Here is a 21,659-nt window from a genome sequence, read left to right on the forward strand (position 1 = left end):
ACAACCAAAAGAAATGCTTGTCCTTGACTGGATTTTGGTCTGATGTAACAGGTTGTAAAATCCAATTTAGGAACAATTGGGGGAAATGTGACTACTGGGTCAATTATGGAATATTTCTTAATTTTATTATTATATTAATAGTACTGTTCTTGTTTAGAAACATGTTCTTTTTAGACATGCATATTGAAATATATAGGGGTAAAATGTCATGATCCTTGTAATTTTCTCTAAAGTACATAGGCAAATAAATAAATAAATGAATAAATGAATAAAAGCAAATATATAAAAATGTTATCAACTGTTAAATCTGGATGGAGTACATGAAAATTCATTATAATTGGGTTTTTGAATTATTCGTAATAAAAGTAAAATAAGAAATGAGAAGCAAAAAAATCCTCTAAATTCTTTTTAGAGATGATCAAAAAGTTTTATTAAGAAGTGAATTTACAATGCTGTATCTCTAGAGGTCAGTATTGTGTAAGAGAATAAAGACTATATCTCAGTAGATAGTACAAGAGTAATTTTAGATAAGAATTACTAATTTAATATTAAAAATATATATTTCAGATCACATAAACTCAAGACATTCAGTCATAACATTTATATGGACAAAATTATTTCAAGCCCCTTAAAAAAATACAGTAGGTGCTTAAATAAATATAAGCGATTGATGTTGATGATAAGGCAGCAGTGATAAGCTAAAACAGCAGCCAACAGAATATGTTTGGTCTATAAGACATGCTAACAAAAAGTCCAGTAGGAAATAGAAAGTGGTTGGTACTTTTCTACACATACTTCAGACATTATCACTTATTTTTATAGCTACAAATTTCCACTGAGTGGATATACTACACCTACTTGATATTACTTCATTAAAATATGTACTATTCTAGTATCTCTTGCTTTAAGTATTTCACTCAGTGAATTAATTCTAATTAAGTCTGAGAAGAATTTTGATCAGCTTTGTTCTAACTGTTGCCAGCAACAATAATATCTAGCTCCCATTATGGTCAAGTGTAGCTAAATTCTGGTAAATACACAATACTTGACAGTTTGTACTCTGCCAACATCAATATACAGTCTGGATGTGAAAACAATAGTCCCAAAGAGGGCACAAGCCAAACAAACCTTCGATCCAGGAATGGAAGGTCAACCCACACCTAATTAAGGGCGTATTGATTCTTTTGGAATGTTTGCTGACTAGAAGCACCTTATGTTCCTAAGCCTATGAGGGGGTATATCGTATATTCTGATGGAATAAAGGTTTTTAAAAATGGAGGTTTTATTATCGCCATTCTCCCTCCTAACATGAACAGATGTGGAGACCAGGACCTATCGGCCTCTCTGATATCAACTTTCTCTGCATTTTCTCTATCCCACTTCTAATTCTCTTTGGGCAGCAGGCTCTGTTGGCAGCTAAGCACGCCACGTGACATTTGGCCAATGAGATGAAGCGGAGGGCTTCAAAGTCAGTCTTTCCAAATAGAATATCTAAGATAGATCTTTTGTCCCTCTTCTTTGCCCTTTCTTCCTGCCTAGAATAGAGCCATGGTAACCGGAATCGCCCATTTTTGTGAGCAAGCAAACAAAATGCCACCTTCTAAGAAGAAAGAGCAGAAAGAGGAGTCAGGCATTTAAGAGGATCAGAAGCCACCGAATCACTCCTACCCTGGGCCGTCTTAATTAGGTGAGAAAAATAAAGCCCTTACTTGTCTAACCACTGCAAAGACGATTTATTTTATACGCAGCTAAAGGCAGTCCTAACTGACAGAAACAGGCATGAGGGACGCTGTCAGAAGAATGAGAGGATCTCAAAGACTTAAGCCCTGTACACAACCTTTATGTGCCTGTTTTCTCTTTTTTATTAAAAGAAAGTCACCTATTTCCTATTTTATATTCTTTCCAGAGTTACTTTGAGACTGAAATGAATTTATGTCAATACACTTCACTAACTGTGAAAATACTAAACAAATGTAAGATACTAATAAGGAGTGGATGGCTCTTACAGTAACATTTTACTGTATGGTTTTCTCGATGAGAGCTGCCTAAGGTCCTTTTCTCATCTACAAGAAAGACAACATTTTTCTTTGTCCCCCAGAGTTATCGAAAGGTTCAAATGCGAGAACATAAACTTGTAAACACCACACACGAGAGGACTCATGGAGTTATTATTCCGAAAGCGGTGTGATACACCATTTGCATGGAATTCCTGGGGTGGACTCCTCTGCTTTAGCTGGATGATCTTGAGGAACATATCAAATTTCTGAGTCTCATTTTCTCACCTGTAAGTGCAATGCTAGTAGTAACCGTGTCCCTCCCTCAGGAGCTGGACAAAGTGTAGCAGTACTGCTACATTACACGCCAATATCCACTCTCCCTGTGTTCCCTGAGGGACAGAGCCCCTGAATTTCAGCTTGGATAGCCACTGAAAATAAAGACTACATTTCTTCACCTCCCTTGTGGCTGGATTCCAGCTATGTTTTGGTCAATGGATGTGAGCTGAAGTGATGTGTACAACTTACAGGTCCAACCCTTAGTGGGAAACATCTTCCGCGTCTGCCTTCTAGCCCTCTCCACTGCTGCAAAGTGGATGAAGCAGTAAGCCATCCTCAGTCATGCAGATGAGGGCAACTAACTTTAGTACAGCAAAACAGCAAGAGAATTTGTGTGAGAATTTGGTACCAGGGAGCTGCCATGGTCTGCTGACATACAGGCTGCTGGAGAAGAGAGAAATAAACTGTTTTGTTCAATCTCCTGTATTTTGGTACAGATTATTACACAGCTTCAGCTAGAAGTCTAACCTGTATAATAACTAACTTGGTAAGGATTAAATGAAATATGTGAAAGCAATCCATAAACCATTAAGCAATTATGTAATTAATCTTAAGGCACACTACCACAGTAATGGCATGAAGCTGCTGTAGCTCATCAAACTGTCAATTGAAAAAAACGACCTGAATTATGAAAAGGAGTTAAAAGGTCAGATACACAAAGCAGATTTCGTTTTGAAATGCAGAGCCAATCCTCACATATATGTTTAGCCTATCTCAGAGCAGCTAGAATTCGAGTACAAGGTTATTGTGCAAAGCAAATAATCTAGAGTAATAAAAAATTAACTTTGTCTCTATTTCTCTCCACTTGACAGACAGCATTTTTATGCAGTGTCAGCCACACCAACGAGACACGATGGATGAGGCTGGAGTAAACGATAAAACTATACGGATGCCCACTGTGTTAGTTTCCTAGGGCTGCCATAACACATTACCACAAACTTGGTGGCTTACAATGAGAGAAATTTATTTTCTCACAGTCTGGAGGCCAGCAAGTCCAAAATCCCGAAGGTGGCAGGGTTTGTTCCTTCTGGAAGCTCGAAGGGAGAGTCTGTTCTGCGCCTCTCTCCTAGCTTCTTGTGGCTGCCAGCAGTCTTTGGTGTCCCCCGGCTTGCACGCATCACTCCAGGCCCTGCCTCCTAACACATCGTCTTACCCCTGGTATGTCTGCGTGCTCTCTGTTTCTTCTAAGGATGCTCGCATTGGCTTAAGGGCCCACCCTAATGCAGGATGAGCTCATGCTGATATTTACCTTAATTACATCTGCCAGGACCTTATTTCCAAGAAAGGTCACATTCTGAAGTTCTGGGTTGTTATGAGTTGAACTGTTTTCCCCCAAAAGATATGCTGAAGTCCTGACCCCCAGCACATCAGAACCTGCCTCTATCTGAAAACAGGATCATAAGTTACTAGCAGATGTAATTAGTTAAGATGAAGTCATGCTGGAGTAGGGTAGGCTCTTAATCTACCATGACTGTGTCTTTATAAGAAAAGACACACAGACACAGACACGCAGGGAGACACAACACACACCGATGACAGAGGCAGAGACTGGATTTATACCAAGAAACCCCGGGGATTGCTAGCAAACTACCAGAAGCTAAGAGAAAGATATGGAAGGATTTTTCCCTGTAGGTTTCAGAGAGCATGGCTCTGCCCACACCTTGATTTTGGACTTCTAGCCTCCAAACCTGTGACAGACTATATATCTGCTGTTTAAAGACACACTGTTTATGGGATTTTTAATGGCAGCTCTAGAAAACTAATACAGGGATAGATGTGAATTTGAAGGAGACATTATTCAGCCTACTATAACTGGTCATCAGGGCTGCTTTCAATACTGGCAAAGTAGATACTGTCCCCATCAAGAACTTCATCATCGGGCTTCCCTGGTGGCGCAGTGGTTGAGAGTCCGCCTGCCGATGCAGGGGACACGGGTTCGTGCCCTGGTCCGGGAAGATCCCACATGCTGTGGAGCAGCTGGGCCCGTGAGCCATGGCCACTGAGCCTGCGTGTCCGGAGCCTGTGCTCCGCAACGGGCGAGGCCACAACAGTGAGAGGCCCGTGTACCGCAAAAAAAAAAAAAAAAAAAAAAAAAAAGAACTTCATCATCTTAGAGAACACTGGAGTCAAAAGGGCCATAATCCTAGCCTCAAGTTTTTGACGGGAGTTACCAATTAAAAGTATGAGGATTCCCTTCAGACTGTCAGCAATACTGCTTATACCACTAATTGTTTCCCTCCACTTCACCACCCTGAAAATTCATGGTGTCATCGTGGACTTGTAACCCAGAGTGCACACCATCACTGATATCTGGAAGACCATGACTAGCCTCTCTGGCAAAGTGCAGATCCCAAAATGTCATCCCAGGATTCATTAGCTCTGACAAGGCTTTGGGCAAGGTCATTCCTGAGCTGAATGGCAAGCTCTTTGGCATGGCCTTCCATATTCCCCCTCCCAACACGACTGTCATGGATCTGACCTGTCACCTGCAGGAAGCTAACAAACATTACTACATCAAGAAAGTGGGGAAGCAAGGGTCTAAAGGAGCTCGGAAGGGCGTCCAGACCTACAGAGGGATTGGCCTGATTATTAAGACTTTCACAGTGATACGACCCAACTGTAATGCTGAGACTGGCACTGCCCTTAACCACCGCAATATGAAGCTGATATGACAACAGGTTGGGCTAAGTCCACTTCACGTGGATCTCAGAATGTACACAGAATCCAATGTGTAAGAGCCCTGGACCTTATCCCCAGCAACAGCATGATAGAAGCAGAGAGGAGCTCAGCTGCTGGGGAGTCCATGCCCAGTTGTATTCCCCGACACACTAAGAATCGTTCATCTTCATTTAACACAGTTTCTGTTCTCTGAACAAGGTTTAGAAAGCTCTGCTTTGCCATATATTATTAGTACCAACAATAAAATCCTCACTGTATCCAGGGAGGGGGTGAGGTAGGGTAGGGGACTGACTTGAACAATTACTGAGCCACAGCTGAGATTCCAACAGGACAGTAAATACTACAGACAAATGGTTTAATAACGTTAACTCTTGGAAGCTCTAGCATATTTCTTACCTGTATATTCAGAAAATGGCTTATGTATTACTCCTAGCACAGGTTTACCATTTACAGCCACACACACCATAGTAGTAACATACTTTCGAAGATCCTCTACAAGAAAAAAAAAAATCCAATAATAAAAATTATTATTAAAATAATTTTAGGATTGAATTTAAAAATTCAATTTTTAAAGCATTTAGAATTTTAAAAAGCATTTAGAATAGTCCCTGTGCAAGGGATGTGCTCACTAAATATCATCATTATTATATCATCAAATCAATTGCACTCTAGGAAAAACTCTTTACAAACAAACCCCTCAATATTCCATATTTCTACTATTTCTGCAAAATATTGTTTTATAGTTTCAGTTACTATCAGATATACACACCTAGTGTCTTCTCCCTGTTCTCCAAATAGTTCTCTACTGAGTGTCTGTTTTGGGCCAAGTTCCGTACTTAAGCGCTAGACTGCGAAGGTGAAAAAGCAGAAGCCTCCAGATTCAGAGAACGTACCGTTTAGAAGAACAGATATACAAGCAATCAACTTTTACGCACCAAGAGAACAAAGCAAACACAGAACATTATATATCTCTGTGTAAGAAATAGGGACTGAGAGAAGATCCACAGAAGTGAAACAGGAGCTAGGACTAGGTGAAAAGAACAGCAATAGGAGGTGGGAGAAGTAATTCTGTTTTGCTGTTTACTTGCTCCCTGGGTGCCTAGGATTTACTATCTTGAATTCCAAGAACAGATGCATATGGAATAAAACCTAAATTCCAAAAATCACAAGTGAATATTGTATTCTGGCTATATAAATAAATACCTCAATAACGAGCACCTCAATAAGTAAATCAATATGTAAATCAACACTTCAATAAACTGGGGTCCGATAGGAACTATTTTGTTGCTGTGACTGCTCGAAACTTCCCTTCACTAAAGAATCAGTGACACAGTGAGAGGAGGATGCCATAATACAGTGATCTGAGGGAAAAAAAAGGTTGAGAATAATTGATCCACTCCAGAAGATGCACACCACAGTGCTTTAATCCAGCTCTCCATCTTAAAATCTAATTGGAAAAGTTGTGTCAGGCTGGTAAAGTACTTACCACCAGGAATACACCACCTGCCCTTGTTCTGGTTCTCCGATACATAATGGCAACATGAAGTCTGAGATCAACTTTAATTTAAAATTACCAGTATATTCCTGTGTAGCATCAAGTGGGTCAATCCAGACAGTAACACTCTCCGCTGGCACTTCCTGAGGAGTGGCTATTTCCGTTAGGATGTCCTCAGGAATCTTACGATCCCATAAGATAACCTCCTGATCAGCTGCGTCCACGTGTTCCTCAGTATTTATCTGCATTAAAAAGAATTGACAGTTAGAAAAGTTTTAAAGTTAGAAAAAAATCACTACCTGGAAAAAACAGAATAGAGAAAAACAATTCAGACAAAATCCCATAAATTGAAAGTAGATAAATATTTTTATTTCAAGGAATGCCAATGAAAAATGAAAATATGTAAGAAATTCCAGCGACATTGTCTTCCAGTGCTTTCCAATCTAATATTCGAAATTAGCTTGTTGTGTAAGCAGGACAGAGAATCTAAACATAGAGAAATATAAAAAGAAACTAAACATCAAGGAAACAAGCTATTTAAAACTTGATAATATTTAGGAAAAATAACAGATCTAAACGTGTGAAAATGGACTGACAATATTATGGAACACTGAACACAAGTAACTATAAGAGTCAGAAAGAGAAAAGTGACAATAGACTTAAAATTATGCCTTAAAAACAATATGACTTAAAAACAATGATAAAGATGTCAATTCTCCCATCTGTAAACTGCAGATTTAAAGCAACTTCAATCAAAATCCCTACAGTTTTTTTAACCCCTTCTTGGAAACAGAACAATCCATTTTGGGGAAAAGGAAAAAAAAATATATATGATATATCATGATACATATATGACATATATATATGTATGTGTGTATATATATATATATATATATATACATACATATATAAATATCATGGTGGGGTGACTTTCCTTGACATATTTTGGCTTTTTCCCCCAGCTTCACTGAGGTATAATTGACAAAGCTGAATGTATTTAAAGTGTACAACATGATGAGGTGATATACACATACATTGTGGAGTAAGTACCACAATTAAGTAAATTGACATATCTACCACATCATGTATTCACTTTTTTCTTCTGTGGTGAAAACACTTAAGATCTACTCTTGAAGCAAATTTCATGTATATAATTCAGTAATATAAACCACAGTCACCTTGCTGCACATTAGATCCTCAGAACTTATTCATCTTAGTTATAATTGAAAGTTGCTTTTTTTTTTTTTTTTTGCGGTACGCGGGCCTCTGACTGCCGTGGCCTCTCCCGTTGCGGAGCACAGGCTCTGGATGCGCAGGCTCAGCGGCCATGGCTCACGGGCCTAGCTGCTCCGCGGCATGTGGAAACTTCCTGGACCGGGGCATGAACCCGTGTCCCCTGCATCGGCAGGCAGGACTCTCAACCACTGCACCACCAGGGAAGCCCGAAAGTTGCTTTATTAAAAAATAAATTTATTTATTTATTTAAATTTGGCTGCGTTGGGTCTTCATTGCTGTGCACGGGCTTTCTCTAGTTGTGGCGAGCAGGGGCTACTCTTCACTGCGGTGCGTGCGCTTCTCATTGCGGTTACATATAAATGTGATACAATATTTTACTTTCTCTGTCTGGTTTATTTCACTTAGCAGAGTTCCCTTCAGGTTCATCTATGTTGTCCCAAATGGCAAGACGTCCTTCTTTTTGAAAGTTGAATAGTATTCCACTTTAGGTGTGTGTGTGCATCTCATTTTCTTTATTCATTCATGCATAGATGGACACGTATCTATCCGTTGTTTCTATCTCTTAACTATGACGAATATTGTTACAATGCACTTGCGAGTACAGGTATTTCCTCCAGATACTGATTTCATTTCATTCAGATATATATCCAGAAATGAGACTGCTGGATCATATAGCAGTTCTATTTTAAATTTTTTTTGAAGAACCTCCACACTGTTTTCCATAATGGCTGTACCAATTTACATTCCCACCAACAGTATGAAAGGTAAGAGCTCCCTTTTCTCCACATCCTTGCCAACACTTATCTCTTGTCTATTTGATAAAAGCAATCCTAACAGGTGTGAATTCATGTCTCATTGTGGTTTTGATTTGTATTTTCCTAATGATTAGTGACGTTGAGCACCTTTTCATATTATCAGATGGCTAATTACATGTCTTCTTCGGAAAAATGTCTATTTGGGTCCTTTGCCCATTTTTTAATTGAATTATTTATTTTTTGCTACTGAGCTGAGTGACTTCCTTACATGTTTTAGACATTAACCCCTTATCATATATATGGTTTGCAAATACTTTCCGCCATTCCATAGGTTGCCTTTTCATTTACTTGACTGTCTCCTTTCCTGTGCAAAAAGCTTTTTAGTTTGATGTTGTCCCACTTGTTTATCTTTGCTTTTGTTTTCCATGCTTTTTGGTGCCTTTTCCAAAAAAAATCATTGCTAAGACCATGCTAAGGAATTTTAGGTTTTAGGTGTCACACTTAAATCCTCAGTGTATTTTGAGTTAATTTTTGTTGCGTGGTGTAAGATAAAGGTTCAGTTTCATTCTTTTGCATATGGATAACCAGCATTCCCAGCACCATTTATTGAAGAGTCTATCTTTTCCCCATGGTGTGTTCTTGGCACCTTGTCAAAGATTAGCTGGACGTATATGCACTGGATTATTTCTGAACTCTATATTAAATTCCATTGGTCTATGTGTATGTTTTATGCCACTATCATATTGTTTTGATTACTATAGCTTTGTAATATAATTTGAAATCAGAAAGTGTGATGCCTCCAGCTTTGTTCTTGCTTGGCTACTCAGGTCTTTTGTGGTTCCGTATGAATTTTAGGATTGTTTGTTCTAGTTCTCTGAAAAATGCCATTGGAATTTTGATAAGGATTGCACTGAATCTGAAGACTGCTTTGGGGAGTACAGATATTTTAACAATATTAATTTTCCCAATCCAAGAATAAGCAATCTCTTTCCATTTATTTGTATCTTCTTCAATTTCTTTCATCAATGTCTTTCAGTTTTCAGTATACAGGTCTTTCACTGACTTGGTTAAATTTATTCATATTTTATTGTTTTTGATGTTATTGTAAATGGGATTGTTTTCTTAATTTCTCTTTCAGATAGTTCACTGTTGTTAGTGTACAGAAATATAACTGATTTTTGCATGTTGATTTTGTATCCTACAACTTTACTGAATTTGTTTATTACTTCAAAAGTATTTTGGTGGAGTCTTAAGGGTGTTCTATATGTTAGATTGGCTCATCTGCAGAGACAATTTTACTTCTTCCTTTCTGATTTGGATGCATTTTATTTGTTTTACTTACCTAATTGCTCTGGCCAGGACTTGCAGTACTATGTTGAATGGATGTCGTAAAAGTGAGCATCTTTGTCTTGTTTCTGATCTTAGAGGGAAAACTAAAAGCTTTTCACCACTGAGTACATTAGCTGTGGTCCTGTCATATATGGCCTTTATTATGTTGAGGTATAGTCCTCCTATACTTAATTTGTTGAGAGTTTTTATCATGGAAGTATGTTGAATCATACGATTTTTATCTTTCATTCTGTTCAAGTGGTATATCACCTTGATTGATTTGCATATGTTAAACTGTCCTTACATCCCAGGGGTAAATTCTACTTGATCATGCTGTTTAATACTTCAAATGTGCTGTTGAATTCAGTTTGCTAGTATTTTGTTGAGAATTTTTACATGTATATTCATCAGGGATGTTGGCCTGTAATGCTCTTTTCTTGTAGTGTCTTTGTATGACTTTGGTATCAGGGTAATGCTGGGAGTGTTGCTACTTCTTCAATTTTTTGGAAGAATTTGGGAAGGACTGGAATTAATTCTTCATTAAATGTTTGGTTGAATTCACTGAAGAAGTCATCTGGTCCTTGGATTTTCTTTGTTGGGAGACTTTTGACTAATGATTTAATCTTACTAATTACAGATCTGTTCAGATATTCTATTTTTTCCTAGTTCAGTCTTGGTAGGTTTTTGTTTTAAGGTATTTATCCATTTCTTCTAGGTTATCCAATTTGTTGGCATATAACTGTTCATAGTAGTCTGTTATGATCCTTTGTATTTTGCAGTATCAGGTGTAATGTCTATGCTTTCATTACTGATTTTATGTATTTGAGTATTCTCTTATCTTAGTCTTGCTAAAGGTTTGTCAATTTTACCTTTTCAAAAAACCAGATCTCAGTTCATATTTTCTATTGCTTTTCTAGTCTCTTATTTCTGCTCTGATCTTTATTATTTCCTTCCTGCTGCTAATTTTGGGCTTAGTTTGTTCTTCTTTTCCTAGTTCCTTGAGGTGTGAGTTAGGTTATTTGAGATTTTTCTTTTTTCTTAATGTAGGCTTTTTTCTTTTTTTGTATAAATTTCCCCCTTGGAACTGCTTTTGCTGCATCCCATAAGCTTTGGTATGTTGTGCTTCCATTTTTGTTTACTTCAAGATATTTTTTTTCATTCCCCTTTTGACTTTTTCTGAGTGTTGTTTAGTTTTCACATATTCGTAAATTTTCCAGCTTTCCTTCTGTTACTGACTTCTAGTTTTACATCATTGTGGTCACAAAAGATGCTTGATATGATTTCAATATTCTTCAATTTGTTAAGACTTGTTTTCTGGCCTAATATGTGATCTATCCTGGAGAATATCCTATGTGAGTTTGAGAAGAATGTGTATTATTCTGCTGCTGCTGAAATGTTCTGTATATGTATGATAGGTCCATTCAATCTATGGCGCAAGTCTATTATTTCTTTCTTGATGATCTGTCTGGATGATCTGTAACTGAAAGTGGGGTACTGAAGTCCCTACTATTGTGCATTGCTCTCTTTCTAGCTTCAGATCTATATTTTCTTAATATATTCAGATGCTCCGATGTTGTGTGCACAGGTATTTACAACTGTTATATCCTCCTAATGAAATGACCCTTTTATCATTACAGATTGACCTTCTTCATCCCTTGTTATAGTTTGCTTTATCTCAACCCCTAAAGCCAGGCCAAGTGCCGAGAGCTTCTCATTTGTTTTCTCTAGGGTGGTGTCCTGAAATGCTCAAGTCTGTGAGCCTTTTCCCCATCCCAGAGTCATGGTGACTTTCTGCATTTGTTCACTAGCCATCTGCAAAGGCTTAATCTCATGGTCTGTGGAAGCATGTGCCAAAATCAGGCCAAAGCGGGTGGGTGGTGTAGGTGAGGCATGTATTGTTGGGGGTGTTCAAAGGCCATTTGGGGGGGTTTGCAGGTAAGGAGTCCCCAGTGGCTCATGGGCAGGCTTCCTGACGGCATTTGCAAAGAGGTTAGTAGCATCCGTTTGATGAGTTGAGTCCTGACTTAGGTGCTCCCACAGTTTCTCCCAACCCCTCAGACTTGCAGATCACCTCAGTAATCTAGGTGAGGTGAAAAAAAAGTAGGCCTTTTGCCCAGTGTCTTGCATGGCTAGAAAAGCCAGGCACTCACTCACACACTCCTGTGGGTGAAATCACAGGCTGAAGGGGTCTCTCTCTCTCCTGGCACTGAGCTGTGTTACCTTGACAGAGGGGCAACGTAAGAAAAGTGAAAATGTTCCTTTTACCCTCTTCGATGCATCTATTTTTGGATTTTTTTGTCTCAGTAATGTGCTAAAACTTCTCTGCTGGACTCCCAGACTCCCACAAAGAAACTCTTGTCTGTGGGTGACTGCCAAAATCAATGTTCCATAAGGGAATGACAATAGAGAATTCCTATACTACCATCTTGCAAATATCACTCTAAAGTATTTTGGGTAGAGAGCCCATGCTCTTAATGACAATGCTAGGCCACCTCAGTGAATGAATGCAGCAGTAAGAACATGCAAAAACCAGAATAAACTTAAAACAAATAATGGATGTGATGCCAAGAAAAGAGAAGCAGTTCCTGGGTCTTGATCACTCCAGTTTTACAAAAACGGTAGTGCCAAGTCTGAGTAGCAACGACTGTGCCTTTTTTTTTTTTAATTAATTAATTTATTTTTGGCTGTGTCGGGTCTTAGTTGTGGCACACAGGATCTTTCATTGCGGCACATGGGCTCTTTGTTGCTATGCATGGGTTTCTCTCTAGTTGTGGCGTGCGGGCTCCAGAGCACACAGTCTCTGTAGTTGCAGCACACGGGCTTCTCTAGCTGTGGCGTGCAGGCTCGGTAGCTGCAGCGCGTGGGCTTAGTTTCCCTGTGGCATGTGGGATCTTAGTCCCTGACCAGGGATCAAACCCGCGTCCCATGCCTTGGAAGGTGGATTCTTAACCACTGGACCACCAGGAAAGCCCTATCACTGTGCCTTAATGATTAAGATTTTTGTTTGGAGTTCATCAGCTTCTTCATATTCTTTCAACTGAGTATGTGCTAACAAGTTACAGAACTTTATTTGAAGAGATTTTCACTGAGAGTCAGGTAAGGGAGAAACAGAGTAAGAGAATAAGAACATCAGCACAATTACCTGATCTGTTTTTGCACAACAGCTATTTGTTACCTGCTACTACCATGTCACACCTACAAATTTAATAAACACTCCCACCATTGTAGACAGCCTTACCAACAGTTGTTAAAGTCAAAACCAGTAAGTCTTCCTCAATTATTTTCCACATTCCACCAGCCAGTAAGCCCTGGAAGTTCTAGCTCTCGATTCTAAATATCTGTCACTATGTATACCAAGAAATATATCCTAGTTTGAACCACCCTCTGTCTCTCACTCGGATTCCAAAAATAGCCTTTGATTGCTCTGCCTCCAATCGTGCATTCACTGATTCATTCATTCATTCAACAACAATTTAATGACTACATATTCTAAACTGCTTTGGGCAAGGGAATATAATAGTGAATAAAAGAGATCAATTACTGCCTTTCTGAAGCTTCACTTCTCAACCCAGCAACCTGACATCTTCCTAAATCACATCATGTCACTCCCTGCTTAAAACCTTCCAATGGTTTCTCATTACATTGAGATAAAATCCAGACTCCTTACCATCACCTACAAGGTTAAGTCCAGGATGATCTGGCTCCAGTAACCTTTCTCTATTTGCGCCCTTATTTACTACACTCCAGACTCACTTGCCCTCGTCTGACCCTCTGGCCTCAGGGCCTTTGCACCTGTACTCTTCGGTTCATCTACACTCTCCCCAAACCTCTGCATGATGGTCTGCCTGCTTCTCGTCATTCAGTTCTCAGCCCCAAAACAGCGCCCCAGAGTGGCCTTCCCTGACCACCATGGCCAGAGCAGGGCCCCACCCCACCCCACCCCTCGCCCCACAAAATCTTATTCTCTTCAAAGCCCTCATTAGTATCTGACGTATGTGTTTATATGTTTACTATCTATCTTGACTCACTCAAACATAAGTTCTGTGAGTTCAAGGACCCAGTTTCCTTCATTACTATAGCTCTATCCCCAGTGCCCAAACCAGGGCCTGGCACAGTAGGTGCTACATAAATACTTCTTGATTGACAACATTATTCTTCATCAACGCAGTTTCATTTCTTCCCTGTAAGACCTTCCACTCAATCTACTCTCATCACTACTGCCTATCTGTCTCAGTCCTCACCAAGGAATTGAAGAATAAGAAATCAAGATCCTAAAATACAATTAGTGCCATTCATATGACAGTTCAGTTACTCTGGGGTCAAGGAAACTTTTGGTTAGTGCCTTAAGAAGGTAGCATTTACTGCATTTCTCCCTAAATCATTATATCCTAGTAAGTTTTTAGATATAATGCGTCACACTGTGCTTTCAGTAGGCATTCAATAACTATTTTCTAAATGGATATATATAGCTCTCTAGCTGTCCTCTTCTCCTTTTACGTAGAGAAGCCTTTTACTGCCAGCTATTACCTCTCAAATATATCCCTATAAATAAACATGCTCTGGTGTCTCACACTTTAAAAACAAACATATGAAACAAAAAATCCACAGAACCTTCTCTTAGTCCCACATAATACCCTAGCCAAGTTCCTGAGAGCCCAATTTCTCGAAAGACTTGTCTTTACTTAATGTCTCCATTTCCTTACTTCCCATCTTTTTAAATTTTGCTTCCTTCTCATCAAGACACCAAGAGAACTCTCATCTAATCTACCAATGACCTGCACACAGAGCCATTATAAAGAGTATGTGCTCTACATCAGATTGCCTGAGTTACATTCCAGCTCCTCATTTTACTGGGTATGTGACTTACCTAGGCTAGTCACTTAATCTTTCTGAGCTGCAGTTACCTTATTGCTAGAAGTGGGTGATACATACACCTTCCTATAGGGTTCTTTGGGTGAATCAATGAAATACAATAGGCAAAACAAACAAACAGTGCAGTGCTTAACACAGAGTAAGCACTCCATAAAAGCTGGCTGCTAGTATTCTTACTAAATGATGATTTTCAGTTTTCGTTATTCTTGGTCCTAGGCCCTGATCTTCCCTTTCACACTGTATTCTCTCCCGAAGCACCCCTGTCCAAAACTGGTTTCAATTAATATTACAACATTGATGACTCACAAATTTATATTTCTAATGCAAATGTCTCTTCAGAGCTTAAGACCCATATATTCAACTACCACTTTAACAAGGCCCCTTGCACCTTTCAAAGGCACCTCTAACTTAACAAGTCTAAGACGGCATATTCATAATGTGCCCTCTTGCACTTGTCATCCTCCACTGCCCTTCACCACCAGCAAAACGCCAACTGTGAAAGCCAGAAACAGAAGTCATTTTTGACACACATCCCTAGAAATTCTCTCATATCCTTCCACATATATCCTCCTCTCTACAACCATGACCCCCAATTCAAAATGCATCATCTCTCACTTGAGAAAGCCTCCTAACTGGTCTACCCCCTCCAAACCATTCTCTAAGCATCTACACCATGAGCTCTTCCAACCTTTAAAAAACTGTAGTTAAGGGTACACTTTATTTGCTACTCCTATGCTGCCTTATATACAAAATTATACAGACGTGAGATAATTCCCAGACCATTAAGTGAATCTCTGTGAGCCTAAGATGATTTTCTACCTGTGTAACCTTTGGCAAATTATTTAGCCTCTCCAAGCCTCAATTTATTTACCTGCAAAATGGAGGTAATAGCACTTAACCTCCTACGTTGTTGTCAAGAGTAAATTAATAATGGTAAGAAAAAGCTTAATTCGGGGCTTGCCACTTACCGAGGACTAAATAAATGTTGGCTAGTAAAACAAGCTGAGTATAGCTTTCCCATTGCCTGAGTTTGGGTCCTCATCTCTCCAAAGTCTAGTTAAACAGTCTCCTAACTGGTCTCACTCACCTCTCAATGCCCAAAGCCCAAACAAAGTATGGCATCGTGTAGGCTTCAAGAAAAGTCAGGTAAGTCTGGCCTTCTTTTAGTACTCTAGGATTAAACTAAAGATCAGGTTCAAACTTCTTTGAGATTAGCACAGGATCTAGCCTCTGCCTACCTTCCTAGTTTCTTCCACAGTAAGTCTTCCATGTGCATCTGTTTCAAGTTCATCAGGCTACTTGAATTTACTACACTACCACCTCTATACCGCCTGCTCCTTTGAACTTGGTTTTTCTCTGTCTGTGATGCTTATGTCTGTACTAATTATCAAATTACTAGTTACCTCAATTTTATAGAAGAGGAAACTGTCGCCCAAAGAAGTTAAATGACTGGTCAGGATCACCTAGCCTGGTGACAGGACAAGATGTTAAGGCAAGTGTTCTTTGCACTATATTAGCACTTCTCAAACTTTTCCAGTGAGTACTCCTGTTGAGAGAGAAGAGTCTCTCATCCCTCAGGTCAAGGAAGGCACAGACCCAAGACTCCTACCAGCTTGAAGTATCATGCTTTATCTTCAAATAAATCACTGTCAAAAACTTTTAACAAATTGAGGACAGGAGCCCCTTAAAAAGAGAGTTCCCTGTACATTAAACCAAAACTATAAATCTAAATGCGTTCTGTAGTGCAAATCCACTCCAGAAAACTATCTTCAGCCTTCATTTTCACCATTATCCACAAGCATACAATGAGAGACAGTGTCATACAAATGGCTGCAGTTACTATTATTTTCACACCATGAAATCAAGCATTGCCAATGTGTTTAGGAAGAGGAGAAAGGCTGCCCTGAGAACTCTCCCAAGATCCCAAACGTGAGAAAGACTGAAGGCAAAAGGGAATCCAGAGATCCTAGGCCAAACTTGAGTTTTCTTAGGACAGCATACGCACCTTTTTTTTATTTTTGGCCACGCCGGGCAGCATGTGGGATATTAGTTCCCCACCTGGGGTCAAAGCTGGGTTCCCTGCGGTAGAAGCGCCGGAAGAGGGGAGTCTTAACCACTGGAACACCAGAGAAGTCCAACGTGCACTGCTTTAGAGCAGGGCTTCTCAACCTCGGCACCAATTGAGAAATTAGGCCAGATAATTCTTCATTAAGGGGGACTGTTCTGTGCATTATGGGATGTTTATCCTCTACCTACTAGATGCCAATAGCATTCTGCCCCCAGTGTGACAACCAAAAATCTCCAGACATTGCCAAATGTCCCCTGGGGGCAAAATTGTCCAGTTGAGAGTGAGTGACACCTGCAATATCCTCTTACTAAGGAGTGAACAATTAAGAGAGGCGAGCTCGAGCCTCTGACTCCAGACAGGGAAGTCATGGGAGAAAGGGACCTCTCTCCATTTGCACAGGGCACCAGGATAAAAGAAGAGAGGATCTGTGGTTTCTCAATGCTAATTTTCCATGGGGACATAAACTGAGTGGGATTCGACTTAAGATCCTCACCAAAAAATTTCAGGTGCAGCTTCAAAAACAACTAGACATTTAAGACTGTACTTCTAGGTGTTGGAGGAAGGGAAGGAGACAGGAAAGAATGTAGGGCTGAGTCACTACCTAGATGGCAGTAACATCTGGCCTCTAGTCTAACAACTTACTGACAAAAGGAGACAGCTCATCATGACACCATCCTACTGTGACATTGTGTAAGTGAACATAACCTCCTCTATTCCACTAATCACCATCCAACACGAACACAAAAAGACACGCAAAAGACGTACATGCAAACATTCAGTCACAAGAAAACAAAAAGTTATTCTACATAAAGCAGACTTCACCATCTGTAAAAAGCTTAGTTTCTGTGTTTTAACGAGATGCAGCGCATCACCCGTGGCAGCTACTCCCCCAGCGTTTGTTAAGAAGGGAGAAAACAAATGCAGAATCCTGCGGAAGTTACCCAAGGCAGAAGTTTTGATAGATGTGCAGTGGGGTGGAGTTCACATTTGAACACACGTGTACATATGGATATACACATCCAATATTTGAGAATATTTTTGTACTAGCGTTTTTTAAAAAGTCAACTCTCTGCTATATTTCACTATCATTGCCTTTAAGCTTCTACAATTTTAAATTTTCCCCAGAAAATCATACTACAAGTTTTAAGTCGCCTTCTAAAGGTAGTTCATATAAACTGTGGAGAGGAGTTTCATGAGTCTCAGGTCTCCCACGTGGAAAGTGGGAAAATCATATTTACTTCTTAAAGTTGCTGTGAGGATCAAGCCAAGTCCTATGTAGCCAGGATCTGGACACCTAAAATACACTCAATAAGTGGTTACTATCACTATTGTTTATAACTAGCATATATCAACTTCACTGAAATTCCCGTTTTTTTCCACAAACTCTTAGGGAACACCATGTGCTTCGGAGAAGTGAAAAAGAAATTTTACAAGCACATCTTACACCCAGAAGCCAACACAAGATAAGTATTATTTGTGATGATAAAGCACAGTAGGGCAAAAGAAAAACCTGAAGTGTTCTATGTTTTGTTTGAGAACTATCATGTCAATTACATCAGGTATCCAGCAGCTCGAGATACGAGAGCCAAAGTTCCTTCCCACTGCAAAAAAATTTTTAAAAAGACAAAAAAAAAAAAAAAGTAAGAAAAAAAGACCAAAAAAAGAAAAAGCAGTAATATAACAGACTGGAGAGAGGATTAAACAAGATATGTAATTCTACAATGACAATACTCCTAAGTCTTACAAGAACAATAGTAAAAGGTCAGATACCTTCCAAAGAAGCTGGGGTTTACGTTTCACTGTTTATCTAATCAATAAAATTCCACTGGAAACAATTTTTCTTCCCCGTCGCCAAAATCTACTGTTAGGTGAGCTAAAACATAGAAAGTACCGCCACACTATGGTAGCTCTTCCTGTGGATTGTAATACATTTTAAAAAGCTTTATTCATTCAACAGCGCTGAAATGATGAAGTTTAAAGTATTAATAACGAATCCAAAATGTCTGGATTTCCCTAAGAAAATGTCAATTCCTTCCCCAGAAACGTTCTTCAATCCTTACTCTTCGGAGTAAATAAGGGAAAGAAGGCTGAAGTTGCTGGGAAATATACTTCGAAACACTTCCTTGAAGGGCCCCCCAAATATATGCCAGTAAGAGGGTCCTGATGAGACCACAGCTAAAGTAAATCGTGGGCGCACCAGCCACACATGTCCTGCACACCCAGAGCTCTGCCGCAAGACGTCTACCGTGGCCTTCAGCTGGTTCCTAGCAGGTCCGCCAGAAAACATGTATTTTACAGTCACGACCCTTCCAGCAATTAGATGAAAGGAGGCTAGAGGGCCTTGGGGGTGCTAGTCCAACCCTTTCATTCGACAGAAGAGCCTGCGGCAGGGAGCGAAGTTAACTTTCTCTGCCTTCGGAGAGCAGGGCCCACCCAGAAGCCAAAGCTCCAGATCCCAGGTGCCAAGTGGGCGCGCACACCTGGGGAGGGGCCAGAAGGTCACGCGCCCCGAGTCGGACGCCCCGCGACCTCACCCAGCTCTTCCAAGAACTCTCTGTTATGACCCTGAGCACCTAAACCTTTGCGTCTCCAGCTCCGGATCTGCGAAATCGGAGCCAGAGCCGGAACGCCTGGGGCTGCTGCAGGAGTCGACGCGCCGGGACCCGCGCCCTGGCCCCCGCTCCGCCCCCCCGCCCCAGCGCCGGCTCGCGACGCCCACCTGCACGTTGGGGAAGGCGGTCTTGAGCAGGTAGAACATCTTGCGGTTGGACAGCACGTCCCCGCTGGTCATCTTGTCGTCGGCCCCCTCGCGCGTCTTCCCCTTGGACTTCTCGTGGAGGACGTTGCTCTCGCGGACGCGCCGCACTTCGTCGCCGCCGCGCACGGCCGCCAGCACCGACACGGCCAGCATCTCGCGCAGATCCACCGTGCCCCCGTCGGCCGAGGCCGCGGGCCCCGCCGCCCCGCCGCTCGGCTCGCCGCCCAGGCCGAAGAGGCTGAGGCGGCCGGCCAGGAAGCCCGAGTAGAGGTGGTAGAGCACGCCGAGCCCCAGCAGGCAGAACACGGCCACCCCCAGCGGGGACAGGCGGATGCCCATGGGGGCCATGGCGGGAGGCCGGGCCCTCGGGGCGGCAGCCCTCACAGGCCTGCCCGCGCTCCCGGGTCGGGCAGCGCGCGTACTACACCGGCGCCCGCTCCCCGGCGCCCGCGCGCCCCATCGCTCGCTCCCGGGAAAGGCCGAGCCGCTCCAAGAATCCCCTCGCCGCCTTTCCGCACGCCCGATTCCCGGGGCGGCGCGCTCCCAGTTACTCAGCCGGCCCGCGCGCCTGGCCTACACGTTAGCCAACTGCCGTGAGGTGAAAGGGGAGCGTGGGTGTGTATCCGGGTTACGCAAGGGGGCGGGGCGCTGGTGAGGGGTGGGGTGAGCCAGCCCCAACCCCCTGGGCGGGGCGACCGGAGGCGGGGCGGCCGGCCGGTAGCTCCGGGTCGTGTTGGTCGGCGGCGCCTCAGTGATTCCGGTCGGACGGCTGTGTTTGGGTTTTCAGATCACTCCGGGATACGGCGGAGCTACTTCCCAGGCACGGAAGGATGCTGAGTGCCGTGTGGAAATTTAAATTAAATCTCTCTTTGAACGACAGCGTATATCTGAAATAGAGCCATAGGGACGGTCTAGACGTCCCGTCACTCTGATTATTGAGGAACGGAGGACGTTGCAATCCATTTTAAGAGAAACCTATGCTTTTTTTCCGTCGGCGCTTGTGTAGGCAGAGCCTGCAGCTTTAAATCGCCTCTCGGCGCTCTTCCAGGCGGAGCGGGAGTTGGGCGGGGATGGGAGGAATTTTACTTGGCTTTTTATTCTTTCGGCACCCCAGTCTAAACGTTTATGCATTTATATCTGTCTGTCTGCATAGATTTTTCCCTTTACCTTACCCCCCCCAGAATAAACCATCCTGTAGGCAGGTGAAGAACTTACCTTGATTCTGGGCTTTCACGATGTGAGAAAACACTCCGGGCTTGCCTCACTGCCACATCCACCTTACCCATACAGTACCTTCCAGAGGCTGAGGGGGCAGAGGAATGGCCTGCAATATAAGGGTTGTCTCACGATGGCCCGTCAATCTAGAGTATGTAACCTCTGGGTCAATGTAGGCCCTTCAAATGTACTTGCAGAAGCATTTAACAGAAGTAACTGCCTTCTACTATGCCACTGATTTTAGCAATAATATGAGTGCTTACTAAATTTTAATAAGTATTATAATCGTTAGTAAGTTTATCCTCCATCTTGAAAGTGAATATTAAGGTGAGCAGTATCATTTTAAGTGTTAGAATATTTACACAAAATCAACTTAAAATGCAGCCGGTTTTACTGTTCACAGCCAGAAGTCATTGGTTTTAAATGAGCTTTAATATTAACGACCTTAAAAACTTTAGGTATACAGAATGGATTATGAACATCCGTTGCTGAGCAAGTTGTTAGAGACAGCTGACTCTTACCACTTCCTTTGAGTTCAGAGCACCCGTAGAATTTGCTTGTGGTTATACAGATACAATAAACAAAGACTATTGATTGCTTGGTTTCCTCGCTTATAATCACAGCACAAAGTCACGTACAAATACAAATCAATGTAGGAACAGTTCCTGGAGTGTTGACGGCACCAAATCTTAAGGAACTGGCACTGTCTTTGTCAGCTTTGGGGAGCAACTTCACAATTAAGCAATGCTGCTTTCCAAAGACATCTGAAAGTGAAGGTCACACAGGGTAATTATGGTTACCAAATCCAGGGATAAATATAAAAACTGGGGTTGAAGTGAAGGCTTCATTCAGCTCAACCGAATCACCTCAAACTGCACCATGAGATCAGCAAAAGATGTGAGTTGCATAGTAGTTATGA

General features: G+C 41.5%; 1 protein-coding gene across 1 annotated transcript in view; it reads right to left on the reverse strand.

Annotated features, from left to right (window-relative positions):
- BPNT2 (3'(2'), 5'-bisphosphate nucleotidase 2) overlaps positions 1-20,140 on the reverse strand; it is a 31,785-nt gene extending 11,645 nt beyond the window's left edge. The window contains exons 1-3 of the mRNA XM_030859710.2: positions 19,487-20,140; positions 6,587-6,749; positions 5,409-5,504 (exon numbers count right to left, since the gene is read on the reverse strand). Of these exons, the coding sequence (XP_030715570.1) occupies positions 5,409-5,504; positions 6,587-6,749; positions 19,487-19,873 (646 nt within the window). The 5' untranslated portion in view covers positions 19,874-20,140. The remainder of the gene's footprint in view (positions 1-5,408; positions 5,505-6,586; positions 6,750-19,486) is intronic.
- Between the last annotated feature and the right edge of the window lie 1,519 nt (positions 20,141-21,659).

This window comes from Globicephala melas, chromosome 17 (genome assembly GCF_963455315.2).
Source record: "Globicephala melas chromosome 17, mGloMel1.2, whole genome shotgun sequence".
NCBI classification, from domain to species: domain Eukaryota; kingdom Metazoa; phylum Chordata; class Mammalia; order Artiodactyla; family Delphinidae; genus Globicephala; species Globicephala melas.